Genomic DNA, 14,827 nt, shown 5'->3' on the forward strand with positions numbered 1-14,827 from the left:
CCTCTGCACACCCTCCAGCGCCAGTACGTCCTTTCTCAAATAAGGAGACCAAAACTGAACACCATACTCCAGGTGTGGCCTCACTAACACCTTATACAATTGCAGCATAACCTCCCTATCTTAAACTTCATCCCTCTAGCAATGAAGGACAACATTCCATTTGCCTTCTTAATCACCTGTTGCACCTGTAACCAACTTTTTGCGACTCATGCACTAGCACACCCAGGTCTCTCTGCACAGCAGCATGTTTTAATATTTTATCATTTAAATAATAATCCCTTTTGCGGTTATTCCTACCAAAATGAATAACCTCACATTTGTCAACATTGCATTCCATCTGCCAGACCATAGCCCATTCACTTAACCTATCCAAATCCCTCTGCAGACTTCCGGTATCCTCTGCACTTTTGCTTTACCACTCATCTTCGTGTCCTCTGCAAACTTGGACACATTGCCCTTGGTCCCCAACTCCAAATCAAAACACGTCCTCGCTACGCCCTTCCAAAATTCCTCCAGCGCTGGGCATGCCCAGAACATATGGGTGTGATTTGCTGGGCTCCCTGAGCACCTAACACACCTGTCCTCACCCCCAAAGAACGGGCTCATCCTTGTCCCGGTCATGTGTGCCCTGTGCAGCACCTTAAACTGTATGAGGCTGAGCCTCGCGCACGAAGAGGAAGAATTCACCCTCCCTAGGGCATCTGCCCACGTCCCCTCTTCGATCTCCTCTCCCAACTCCTCCTCCCACTTACCTTTCAACTCACCACCGAGGCCTCCTCCTCCTCCTGCATCACCTGGTAAGTTTCCGAGATCTTCCCCACTCCCCCCCCCCCCCCCCCCACCCCCCCCCCCCCCCCCCGAGAGCACCCTGTCCTGCACTGTGTGTGGCAGTAGCCGCGGGAATTCCACCACCTGCCGTCTGGCAAACGCCCTTACCTGTAAGTACCTGAAGGTATTCCCCTAGGGGAGCCCGTACTTCTCCTCCAGCTCACTCAAGCTCGCGAACTTCCCGTCCACAAACAGGTCCCCCAACTTTCGTATCCCTGCCCTGTGCCACCCCGAAAACCCTCAACCTGTTCTTCCTGGGGCGAACCGGTGGTTCGCCCGTAATGGGGTCCATGCCGAGGCCCCAACTTCCCCCCTATGCCGCCTCCACTGCCCCCAAATTTTGAGGGCCGCCACCACCACCGGGCTCATGGTATACCTCCGTGGAGGGTGCGGCAGCGGTGCCGTTGCCAGTGCCCCCAGATTCGTACCCACACAGGACGCTGTCTCCAGCCTCTTCCATGCAGCCCCCTCCCCCTCCCATCACCCACTTGCGCACCATCGTCGCATTGGCGGCCCAGTACTACCCACAGAGGTTGGGCAGCGCCAGCCCCCCCCTATCTCTACTCCGCTCCAGGAACACCCTTCTCACCCTCGGAGTCCCTCGCGCCCACACAAACCCCATTATACTCCTGTTAACCCGCCTGAAAAAAGCCTTTGGATAAACACGGGGAGGCACTGGAACAGGAACAAAAACCTTGGGAGCACCATCATTTTGAATGACTGCACCCTACCCGCCAAGGACAGCGGCAACGCGTCCCACCTCTTGAACTCCTCCTCCATTTGCTCCACCAGCCTTGTAAAGTTAAGCCTATGCAGGGCCCCCCAGCTCCTGGCCACCTGGACCCCCAAATATCTGAAGCTCCTCTCTGCCCTTTTTAGTGGGAGCTCGCCAATCCCCCTCTCCTGGTCCCCTAGCTGAACTACGAACAGCTCGCTCTTCCCCATATTGAGCTTGTACCCCGAAAAGTCCCCAAATTCCCTAAGGATCCTCATTACCTCTGGCATTCCTCCCACCGGGTCCGCCACATACAGCAGCAGGTCGTCCGCATAAAGCGACACCCTATGCTCCTCCCCACCCCGCACCAACCCCCTCCAGATCCTCGACTCTCTCAGTGCCATACCCAGTGTGAAGAGCAGGGGGGACAGGGGACACCCCTGTCTCGTCCCTCGATGCAACCGAAAGTACTCGGACCTCCTCCTATTTGTGGCCACACTCGCCATCGGGACCTCATACAACAGCCTAACCCACCTGACAAATCCCTCCCCAAACCCGAACCTCTTCAGCACCTCCCACAGGTACCCCCACTCTACCCTATCGAAGGCTTTCTCAGCGTCCATCGCCACCACTATCTACGCCTCCCCCTTCCTCGCCGGCATCATGATAACGTTCAAAAGCCTCCGCACATTCGCGTTCAACGGTCTCCCCTTCACAAACCCCGTCTGGTCTTCATGGATGATCTGCGGCACACAATCCTCAATCCTCGTGGCTAAGACCTTCGCCAGCACCTTGGCATCTACATTTAGCAAGGAAATCGGTCTGAAAGACCCACATTGCAGGGGATCCTTGTCCCGCTTCAGGATCAAGGAGATCAGTGCCCGGGACATCGTCGGGGGTAAAGCCCCCCCCTCCCTTGCCTCATTGAAGGTCCTAACTAACAGCAGGCCCAACAGGTCCATATATTTTTTATAGAACTCGACCGGGAAACCGTCCGGCCCCGGTGCCTTCCCCGCCTGCATGCTTCCTATCCCTTTGATCAGCTCCTCCAGCCCAATCGGGGCCCCCAGTCCCGCCACCAGTCCCTCTTCCACCTTTGGAAACCTCAATTGGTCCAGGAAACAGCCCATCCCTCCCTCCTCCCGTGGGGGCTCGGATCGGTACAATTCCTCGTAGAAGTCCCTGAAGACGCCATTGATGCCAACCCCACTCCGCACCACGCTCCCTCCCCTGTCCTTAACTCCCCAATCTCCCTAGCTGCATCCCGCTTCCGAAGCTGATGCGCCAGCACCCGGCTTGTCTTTTCCCCATACTCGTAGACCGCCCCCTGGGCCTTCCTCCACTGCACCTCCGCCTTCCTGGTGGTCACCAGGTCGAATTCGGCCTGGAGGCTACGCCTCTTCCTCAACAATCCTTCCTCAGGCTCTTCCGCATACCTCCGGTCTACCCTCTCCCTCTCCCCCCGCTCCTTGTGGGCCCTAATGGAGATCAGCTCTCCCCTCACCACCGCCTTCAGTGCCTCCCATACCATTCCCACTCGGACCTCCCCGGTGTCGTTGGTCTCCAAGTACCTCTATACTTCCTCGGACCCGCTCGCTCACCTCCTCGTCCGCCAACAGCCCCACCTCCAAGCACCACAGCGGGCGCTGGTCCCTCTCCTCCCCCCTCTCCAAGTCCACCCAATGCGGGGTCTTTATAGCTTTTTTAGTAGCTTTGTTGCCCCCTAAAGATTTCCCAGTCCTCTAGTCTCCCACTAATGGTTGCCACTTTGTATCCTTTTTCCTTCAATTTGATACTCTCCCTTATTTCCTTCGATATCCATGGTCGATTTTCCCTCTTTCTACCGTCCTTCCTTTTTGTTGGTATAAACCTTTGCTAAGCACTGTGAAAAATCACTTGGAAGGTTCTGCACTGTTCCTCAACTGTTTCACCATAAAGTCTTTGCTCCCAGTCTACCTTAGCTAGCTCTTCTCTCATCCCATTGTAATCCCCTTTGTTTAAGCACAAAACACTAGTGTTTGATTTTACTTTCTCACCCTCCATCTGTATTTTAAATTCCACCATATTGTGATCGCTCCTTCAGAGAGGATCCCTAACTATGACATCATTAATCAATCCTGTCTCATTACACAGGACCAGATCTAGGACCGCTTGTTCCCTCGTAGGTTCAATTACATACTGTTCTAGGAAACTATCGCGGATACATTCTATAAACTCCTCCTCAAGGCTGCCTTGACCGACCTGGTTAAACCAATCGACATGTAGATTAAAATCCCCCATGATAACTGCTGTATCATTTCTACATGCATCTGTTATTTTTTTGTTTATTGCCTGCCCCACCATAATGTTACTATTTGGTGGCCTATAGACTACTCCTATCAGTGACTTTTTCACCTTACTATTCCTGATTGCCACCCAAATGGATTCAACCTTATCCTCCATAGCACCGATGTCATCCTTAAATAACAGAGCTACACCACCTCCCTTACCATCCACTCTGTCCTTCCGAATAGTTTGATAAATAGTAGATAATATCCCAAAACTGAACCTTGGAACACTCAGTACATTTTCTCACTGTGAAATAACAAGCACACACTTTCGACCATTCCTTATCGATTCCCTGGATTCACCCTGAATTGGAACTTTGCACTCGGGTTTGCCAGTTGTTCAAAGAATCCTAAGGGCAGGATCCTCCCCTTCTGCATCTAAGCTCATAACACTGTTCATCCGTTTCAGTCTGAATATATGTCATTTACTCAGACTTGAAATGTAATTAAATGAAAATCTCTTATTGTCACGAGTAGGCTTCAAATGAAGTTACTGTTCAAAGCCCCTAGTCGCCACATTCCGGCGCCTGTTCGGGGAGGCTCGTACGGGAATTGAACCCACGTCGCTGGCCTGCTTTAAAAGCCAGCTATTTAGCCTTGTGCTAAACCAGCCCCTTAAAGCCACGTCTTGGTTTGTCTACACAAGTGACCGCATTTCGGAAGTAAATCACTGACCATGAAGCTCTTTGTGATGTCCCGAGGACGTGAACGTGCAAGGCAAATATACCTGCTCGTGAAAATGAGATATCAGTATTTCCATTACTTAGTAAAAATCCACATGACGGTATGGTATTTATTCATAGAGACCTCCAGTTTAAATTGCTTATAGTCTGTTTTAGGAGGGGTGGGACATCTAAACATTGTCGTTATTCCTGCCTGCCAGCAACAATTTAAAGGCCAGATATCAGGCCCTGGGAGCAGTCAGTGGGTGAAAGGGCAGCACTCAAATCAGCGGGACAGCGGCAGCCGATCAGGCTTATGCTGCCCCATTGCCCAGGTGGGTAGAGCGGGGGGTTTGGTCCCGGGTCCTGGCCCCACTCCCACCTCCGTTCAGGGGTTTAGCTCTTGTTGAACTCACTCTTTGCTCTGGTGATTCTCCACAGCAACGAACCCATCCCCGCCTGCGCCCTGTGCATCCCGCACTGCGTTCCTCCCAGAGCGCTCCTGCCACGCAGCTGCGTTCCGCTCCGCTCAACACTTTGAACCTGAGAAGCTGCAATCTAGCAGCTTCCCTTCTAACTAGTAGAAACTGTTATCGTAGCACACGCTTACCATGTATTAATTTGTAAAACAAAGATTTCGTTTCAGCTGCAAGATGTATAACTTCCTCCAGGAGAACGTGAAAAGTGTATGCAACACATTTATAGATCATGGAAGCCCTACATTGCAGGTTATTCAGCCCATCAAATCTGCAACAACCCTTCACGACACCACGGTATCTTTAGTTTTAATAATCTTTGTCACAAGTAGGCTTACATTAACACTGCAATGAAGTTAGTGAAAAGCCCCTAGTCGCCACATTCTGGCACCTGTCCGGGTACATGGAGGGAGATTCAGATTTACCTAACAGCGCGTCTTTCAGAACATGTGGGAGGAAACCAGAGCACCCACGTGGACATGGGGAGAACATGCAGACTCCACACAGACAGTGAACCAAGCCGGGAATCGAACCACGGATGGCGCTGAAGCAACAGTGCTAACCACTGTGCTACCATTGGCTCATTTCCCCCCTTCTCTTCCTACAACCCCAATCTAAGGGGCAATTTAGCAGAGCTAATCCACTTAACCTACATATTTTTGGACTGTAGGAGGTAACCTGAGCACTCAGAGGAAACCAACACACAAACGGAGAATGTGCAGACTCCACAGTCACCCGAGGTCATAAGTGATCCCGGCAGGGCAGCACTGTGGTGAGCACTGCTGTCTCAGGGCATCGCGGTCCTAGGTTCAATCCTGGCTCTGGGTCCCTGTCCGTGTGGAGTTTGCACATTCTCCCCGTGTTCCCGTGGGTTTCGCCCCGCAACCCACATATGTGCAGGGAGATGGATTGGCTATGCTAAATTGCCCCTTAATAAAAAATGAATTAGGTACTGTAAAAACTTGGGGGGGAAAAAAAAAGTGATCCCAGGTGCCTAGCACTGAGGCAGCAGTGCTAACCATGCCACTATATTTATCTGCAACATAAAATGTCCCAAGATGCTTCACAGGAGCACTATTGGGTCAGATTTAAAATGGAGGGGAGAAATTACTTCTTTCAAAAGGGTCTGAATCTGTGAAATTCAATATCCTGGAGTACAGTAGGTGCCAGGACATTGAGTAAATTTAAGGAGCAGTTAGTCAGATTTGTAATTAATCAGTTGAAGGATTATGAAGAACAGGCCCAAATGTAGTGTTGAGGCCCAGAGGAGATCAGCCATGATCATATTGAATAGCAGAGCAGGCTTGAGGGGCTGAATTACCTACTCCTGGTTCTTATGTTATTAAAGGAGGAAAGGTAGAGACATTCGGGGGTTCCAGAGCTGAAGCGTGACAGTTGAAAACAGAATAATGGAACAATTAATATTGGCAGAGAGATTGTAGGACATGAGAGATTGGGAGGGATGAGGCGAAGAAGGTATTTGAAAAGCAAGGATGCACACAGGAACACGTTATTGTACCTCTTCCAATGGACAACTGAATGTTAAATTCAGCGTTAATGCTTTTCTTTTGCGAAAGGTATGTTAATTAAAAATTAATTGAGGACATTGATTGCAACATCTGGTGCAAGGAAGAGACATGGAAGGGGTAACAAAAGCAAAATGGGAGCTAAACACTAATTCAAGACAGAAACAGGCACGGGGAATAAAAACAGGGCAACAACTAGTCGCAACATTTAATGCTTACAGAAAACAACCTAACACTGCAGCAACAGAATACAACACCTGATGTAGCAAGGTCTGTTGGAGAATCGTGAAAGTAAAAAATGTTAAAATAAGTTGCTCTTGTTCAAAGCCTTCCTAAAAATATAGCTCTGGCAGGTCTGGGAACATGGATTCAAATCAGTACTTCACCAAGATACCCAGATGTTGGATTCAAGGCAATCTCCAGTTACTGTCTTGGTTCCCAAGTAGGGACAGACCGGAGAGAGTACCTTGAATGGTCTTCATGACAAATTATTTAATTATCCACATGTTGTTGAGCCTAGATCATATTCTAGGAAGATAATCAGTGGAACACATCTTTATATTTTAACTGAGTCAATTATTGACATTGGATGAAAATGATCCACATAGAATTTACAGTGCAGAAGGAGGCCATTCAGCCCATCGAGTCTGCACTGGCTCTTAGAAAGAGCACCCTACCCAAGGTCAACACCTCCACCCTATCCCCATAACCCAGTAACCCCACCCAACACTAAGGGCAATTTTGGACACAAAGGGCAATTTATCATGGCCAATCCACCTAACCTGCACATCTTTGGACTGTGAGGAAACCGGAGCACCCGGAGGAAACCCACGCACACACGGGGAGGATGTGCAGACTCCGCACAGACAGTGACCCAAGCCGGAATCGAACCTGGGACCCTGGATCTGTGAAGCAATTGTGCTATCCACAATGCTACCGTGCTGCCCTTGTTACCTTTACTCCCGTGCCATTTGACGTTCTAGGACTTGTACTTTGTTTGTAAATAACATTGGAGCAGAGGTACACGCAAGTCAGTATCACCCAATGTCAGATATTCTATTGAAAAAATTGTTGTGGAATACTAGAAATAGATTTGCTAACTGCTTAAATCTTCTGCAGCATCGTGTGTTTCCTCCAATTCCTGCGAATGCATGTATACATGTGCAAGAAAAATAGGGGTTCTGCATATGCATCCAAAGATCTATAACGGTGTTTGATAAGAAATGGCAAAAATGAACATGTCAATTTCCTGATAACTCAGTGTTGGAAATGTTCTGAACTGCCTTAGTGTACATCTTTCCTTCATGGGGATAGATCGTCATGTAGTAAAGAGCTCTGCAATGGAATTGTCCACCCAGGCTAAATGTTGTGTATGTTACATCATGGCTTCAGCACCAAAGTGCAACCTGATGGAATCTTGAAAAGGGACAAAGCATGAGTTTTATTTTATTTGTTGACACATGGGATAGCTATTGTGTTTGTGACTAACTGTAACATGTGATTCACATGCCAGGAAGATTTCTGTCATCCACCTAGATGGAAAGAACATTTCCATCACCATCGTTAATTAAGGATAAGGATGTGCGCTGCAAAACTTCATTGATGATATGGTGTTCTGGAGGCCCTCACTTAAAATCAAGTGCAGACATTCCCACACACTGAGATAATGAATACAAACAAATTACCCCAGAAAAACAAAACTATGTTCAAACAATTGGAACGCTTAAAATGTTTCTATTGCCATATACTTAATAAATACAGAATTGAAAATCAAAAATCTTTATTACTATTCTTTTGTGACAAAATAACATTTTATACAAACAAGCCACCTATCACTTTAAAACATGAAAAATTGAAGACAGTTACAAAATACAGCTCAACATTCTAATGCAATTACAAAGCATCAAATCACAAATGTGAATTTATGCATCTTACATTTCCTGTGAAAATATTAAACAAATTATCAAGTTCAAAAATATAAAGATTTACTCAGCGACATTTATTACCCTTCATAAAATATCCCAAAAGCATTTTATCTATTCAATTTGGTACTAATATATAATGGACTACAGGTTGAGGAAGCAGTGAAACACTCTTTAAAAAACTGTGCAAGGTACAACTGAAACACTGAACATATTGTGGATGAGATTTGGATGCAAGTATGAGAATTGTTGCACCATCCATGCCAATTTTCAAATTGCTTTATTTGACGGCCAAACACTTCTAGAACCAAAGCTTATTAAAATGAACATTGTCGCTTTAATACAGTATTGTTGGAAACTTTTCCAGAATAGATTTGTTTTGGTGAACTGTGCATGCAGTTTGAAAGCCTCAAACTTCAGAGCAGAGGATTCACATGAATGATGAGTAAACTGCATACATCGATCAGTACTCCATTCTCAGAATGTAGTAACAGTAAATTATGAAAAAGTTAATTCCGCCATTTGGTGTAATGGACCTCATCCAAATTCAATTTGGGAATTCCAAAGAACAGGAAATTCATAAGGACAAGATTGGTATCGCAGGCTCTCCTATCCAGAAAAACACCATGTATGTGACATTTCCCCCCAACTCAATTAGAGGCTAATGGCCAGAGCATCTGAATGTACAGCTTACAGCTACTGTAACAACCCCACACACTCTTTGCTGCACTCAAGTAATTCAATTGACTGTTTGTCATCAATTATTGGCTTTAGCAGAAACGACAATAAGCAACCTGACAGAATTTCATTTCTCTTTATTTCACCATAACCACAGACCCATGCTAAAAGAGAGAAAGGTGGGAAATATCAACTTTTGGGGGCCAACTCAACCTCCCAAGAGTCAGTGGTCCATAGTCAGTGCACCATATATTTCCTATCCAGGAAATGCAGGACATTTAATCAGTTTAATTTTTTCCCATGCCTGCAAGGAAACAATTTTGAACCCTTTGGTATTTTTTTCCCTTCAATCAGGCAAGGCTTCCATTTTTCCTGGATTACATGGTTTTGTATTGATTCATTGGGTAATGTACCTGGAAAACTTGGCATAGCAAAGTAGTGGAAGGCTGCATTTTGATTGCCATAAGTTCCACAGTAGATACTTGTCAAAGAAAAGCACAATGCAACCTAAATTAACTATTTGCAAAGCAAAAGTTTAGATGCTAATGAATTTGATGGAATTTCTTAGCACCAGGAAGACAGACAAAAACTGTTTCCTGTTCTTGCTTCCTCTTCCCAACTAATCTATCTTCTTCAGAGCTTCTTTCCAGTATAAGTGAGCTTCTCAATTCTCTTATGTGAGAGATTCAGGAATTTCAGCCTGCAAGATAGAAATACATCAAACCTTTCAGAATTAACTAGCAGTTAATCCACAAAGGAGTTAGGAAACATCTTGATCTTTCTAAGAAATCCAAAGGCAAAGTAGGTTGCAAGCATCTCCCCATCTTCATGTCCCCTGTCCCCGTAAAAGAAAATGACAGCTTTCCTGTGGCAAAGTCATAGGCTGTTTCTCTGGAGGTCTTAAAAAGAAAAAACCACTATGCTTATAATACCAGGCAAAGAACAGTGCAAAATTGGTGGCCAGTTCTCAATTAGTACATTCATTTGCAATGTTCAGTTGAAGACAAAAAGTTACTGCAAGCTGCCCAGGGTTATATGTATAAAAGACTATCCTGGAGTACAGTGGAGAAATCAACTAAACAGACTGATGGGTATTATGATGTGCTAACACAATTACATATGTGACAACCATCACTTCAATTGTTATTTAATCCATCATCATTACACTTTTAAGATTGTTTAGCATGAGTGCTTGGCCTACATCATGGCTTTGAACAGATTCTTGTATTGGGATCCTGTATTGGGATCATAGCTGGTGACACAAATGCCATTAAGCTATTGGCAATAAGTATGCACAGAAAGGTACCTTTTTATTGTAGCAGTAAAAGGAAATTTCCTACATACATCTATCCCAATCTTAGCATATACTGCTGGGCATATGGTTACTCTGAAAAGATAAATTCACCACTACAGAAATTCAAAAATACCATAAAATATTATGTGAACATTAAAACAAGAGGTAAAATGCTGAACCGGAGAGGAACATTTTGTACAATTCATTGCGAAGAATTTTTAAGAGTCTAATGGCACCGACCCACATCTCTTTACAGGCAGATCGTACCAATTTTGAAGCCGAATGGCATATTTTGCATTGCACAAAAGACGAGGGTAAAATTAATTGCTCGCCAAATTTGGAGTGGCAGGATGAACTGTACATGAGAATCTCTCTCTGCTCTGAACCACTTCTCACCAACTCTACAATTGGAGGGTATAGTGGGTGTTACGACCCAAACAAATTCCAAAATGAATTGGAGTAAGACTCACACTTCAAGGAAGTTTATCAGACACATGCAAATTAATTAATGCAAACCCAAAAGTACCAAGTGAAAGCAAATATTATCAACAGCATTCCAACTGCAAGTTTGGAGATTAGCACTTGGGTGTATAGGATTGTGCTGGTTTCAATTATGCACAAACATGTTAAAATCTAAACAATTACATTTAGCAATTGGGTGAAAGGTGAGAAGGGGGAAGAGAGATAATGAGAAAAGCAGGTGCTACCGATCGGGAGTCTTATGAAACAAAGTAGCCTATAATACATGCATAAAAATTGCTTATGGATTCACCAGTCTGACCCCTAGAATTGTCAGGTAACAGCTTGTAAATACTTTCAATACCCATTGCTTTCATTGTCAAAGCTGGATAAGGAATCAGAAGTGTACGGTTAAAATATGAAAAGGTGCACAACTACAATAGAATGCCAGTTTTCAGAGCAATAAAGTTTTTGTAATTTACATCAAATATATTTTCTGTTCTGTCCTCTTGTTGTGCCAAATAAGAAATGTAGTCAGACCAAAATTAGCTCCTCGTTCCTACCATCAGATGGAAAAATACTTGCTCTTCCCGATAACTTATCTTATGCTGAGGTCAGACCCAAGCAAGCCTGCATATGAACCGATGCATTTTGGATGTATTCAAACAGGTTCAAGCACATGTCTGAGGAGTCATGAAACCCAAACTGAACCAACCTAGCGAAAACTACAATGGATATTTTATGTCTCATAAAAAAAAGCTTTCTTTCACCAACCCTCTCCAACCAAAAGCGCAATACTCAATATCCTTGTTTACACCAATTGGTCAACTTCAGCCTTCATGCAATTCAACACATGACCCTTTGTCTATCACTCCTTTAAAAACACCATCTCATTTTAGTAGCAAATTCAATCATCCACATTCAAGCTTTTTCCATATGGTTTTCTTTTCAAAACTTCTTGCTAAGTTACCTGATGTTTGGGAGGAGGGGCAAGAAAAAAGATGGAGAAAGTGGAGGGCTAGAATGGGGGAAGAACACTTCTGAAAGGTACAATAAATTTAAATTTAGGTAATTCTTTGCCAATGCCAGCGAAGCCAAGAGTCCTAATAGATCAACGAGAAGTCCCAAGTCCTAATCTAATGGATCAAAGACATTGTTTGAAGGGGATGATACCCATCAGAACTCTGATCAGTTTTTCTACTCATGTCACCGTGCAACTAAGTCTAAAACAAGGCAATGGGCAGTACCACAATGTTAATATGCTGAAAGATTTTTTTAAAGAAATCAACCAAGTGCCAAATAGCCTCTCAAAAAGGTTCTCCAAATATTCTATGTGCCTACCCTTGACCACACATTAACCAAATTGACAAAAAAGGCATGTTCACAGGCCAAATGCAACTTTACATCTGGACTAATGCTGGTCTTCCTTCGACTCAAATGCTGTTCATATTACTTCAAAGCAGCTTCTTACTAGTCTATTAGTATAAAATGGAGGCATCGGTCTCTGCTGTGTTCGGGATATCAGTGCAGATAAACTATATGGATCTAAGTGTCTGGGACAGACAATTCTGACATTTGCGCTCTGAAATCAAAAACACAAGTGGAAGTTCCAAAAAATATGCCATTGATTCTGACAATCTTTAGGTTTAGAACCCGTGTCTCAATTTCAGTACAAGCCATGAAAAGTTAAACGGTAATCAAAAGTCATGCTGTTGGAATTGTAGTTTCAAAGTAAAAATGGGATGGAGATTTAGATGGGAATACCACAAATGGAGTATAAAACTATACCAGGTGTGTTTACCTAAATTTAAATTACTTTTAAAATACTTTTTTATATTTCTTACTATTTAAAGTAGTTGGTGCCTGAGAAATCTGGAATTATTTCAGTTTCAACTTATGGCGCCTTGCAACAATAAGGCGGTTATATTTTTCCTTATCACTTAGATACATTCAAGTCCTGTCAATGCACCTATATGGTTTCAGTCACATTCAAGCTATAATTCAAAATAAAATGTAAATTTGAATAGATTCTGAATTTTGTTGGCAGACCATCTCTTATATCCAACTTTTCTGGCTTATAAACTATGGTGCATCTCAGAATTAGATAGGAGAATTTTCCAAGTTTAAAAGGAAATAAATGCAGTAAATAAATACATTGAACCATTCAGCTTCTGATGCAGAACTTTGAAGGCAGTCCTTGGATCGAGATGTCTACTTTCAAATATCACAACTTGGGAAGTACTATACATTTTGTTGGACAAAAATTAGGAACTGATGGAGAAGAGAGAGAAATTTAATGAACCAGGTACCTTTGAAGGTTCACAATTTCTATAATATGGAGCTTCTCAAACCACAAAAACTAGACTGTTTTCAAACTAATCGCCATAACAGTTTTAAATGATGTGTTCATTGCCAGCCACACCTACAAATTCATGCTGTGAAAAAGACACAAACCAAAAATAGATCACATCGAAAAACTTTCAATTGACATGCGATGGATGATGTGAAATCCAACATTCCACGTTTCTTGAAGAACTTATTTTCCATGTAAAAAAAAAATAATTGAGAAAATCTTTGCATCTAATTCTTTGAGTTATCAAGCTGTGCCTGGTGATAATAAGTAACATTCAATGTATATTTTCAAGTTCAGGTTTGGATACTGCTCCATTGAAGATGTGAAGTACTGCACTGTGGTCACCAAGTAAATGTTTTTTTATGTGAACTATAACAGAAAGGTTAGCTAGGTGCCCCCTGTAATCATTTTTGTTTAAATGGGGAATGATTTGGTCTTTTAATCAATTACCTCTGGTGTCTTCCACCCATACGCAGAGTGCAAAATAATGCTCCCTGCTCATGCTCCCATGACTATTTCACTAGAAATACAAATAGGTCCCTTTATTATGGAGGAATCTTTCATCACAGCTAGGCATTCATTTTGGGTATAGGCAACCGCTGCACACTGTACATGGGTGGAATTTCCAACTCAAAGTCTCCATCGCCTCAGTCATTAGTAAGCAGAACTGAATTTTTCTCAAGTGCAGAATGCATAGAAATGATAAAAGATCATTCAGAGCCAAAAGCCACCTCCTTCATCATCAAAGCAGGCTTAGACTGAATGGGCTGTGTCTCTGCTGAGATATATATGTTTTGAACTGTTCCACTACTGTCCTCCATTATATGCGTAATCTGCTTTGTTGTGCATGATCAGCCTGCTGTCCACAAAGTAAAAACTGTCAGACCGTGTATCATAAGGATTCACCACCATCTCCTGAACTGCAGAGAGAAAAAATGTAAAATTAGCATTCTGATAAAAGTTCATTGAAAATATTCAGACTTCAAACTAAAATTATAACATCTTGAACCTAAAAATGTAAGAAAGGGCACAATCATTTAGAACCATGGAAGACTACACAAAAAAAGTTATGACCCTTTCTGTCTGTTAACAGGCTACTAACCTCAGGCAAAAATTTCAACACAAATTTTGTGTAATAGCTCAAGTCTGCAACATGGCGCAGCCACTTTGACCAGGTGACCTCTCCTGTATATAATTCCAACAGATACACAACATTCCTCATTCGCTCAATCTGTGCATACATCAGAACCGCACAAAACAAATGGAGAAACTTGAAATCATGCACTGAAGAAATGAATGTTGGAAGTAAGCTTGGAAAACAGAAGTGCCAATGGCCATCCAAAAGCAGGCGAGTGAGCGGGCGAGTGCGAGGGGCCGAGCGAGCGCAAGGGACTGAGTGAGCATGCGAGAGTCTGCCCGCAATCTCAGTTTTCTGACTCACTCTCACCACCACACACATACACAAAATTCCCTCACACTCAGGTCATTTATGTTACTTACCCTTTTTAACTTAAATTTATTGCTATGACATTGCTGTTCTTTTGCTCAGCAATTGTTTTTTTCCTTAAAACCTCAACATTTTTTGAA

General features: G+C 43.7%; 2 protein-coding genes across 4 annotated transcripts in view; both read right to left on the reverse strand.

Annotated features, from left to right (window-relative positions):
- The window catches only part of acads (acyl-CoA dehydrogenase short chain), a 252,716-nt gene extending 247,666 nt beyond the window's left edge, over nt 1–5,050 (reverse strand). For all 3 annotated transcript variants that reach the window (XM_072497358.1, XM_072497349.1, XM_072497343.1), the window contains exon 1: nt 4,949–5,050. In XM_072497358.1, the coding sequence (XP_072353459.1) occupies nt 4,949–5,006 (58 nt within the window). In that variant the 5' untranslated portion in view covers nt 5,007–5,050. The remainder of the gene's footprint in view (nt 1–4,948) is intronic.
- Nucleotides 5,051–8,297: 3,247 nt separating this feature from the next.
- Nucleotides 8,298–14,827, reverse strand: part of LOC140409163 (protein unc-119 homolog B-like) — an 89,812-nt gene continuing 83,282 nt past the window's right edge. Inside the window, exon 5 of the mRNA XM_072497370.1 lies at nt 8,298–14,160. Within this exon, the coding sequence (XP_072353471.1) occupies nt 14,048–14,160 (113 nt within the window). The 3' untranslated portion in view covers nt 8,298–14,047. The remainder of the gene's footprint in view (nt 14,161–14,827) is intronic.

Source organism: Scyliorhinus torazame, chromosome 1 (genome assembly GCF_047496885.1).
Source record: "Scyliorhinus torazame isolate Kashiwa2021f chromosome 1, sScyTor2.1, whole genome shotgun sequence".
In the NCBI taxonomy this organism is placed as follows: domain Eukaryota; kingdom Metazoa; phylum Chordata; class Chondrichthyes; order Carcharhiniformes; family Scyliorhinidae; genus Scyliorhinus; species Scyliorhinus torazame.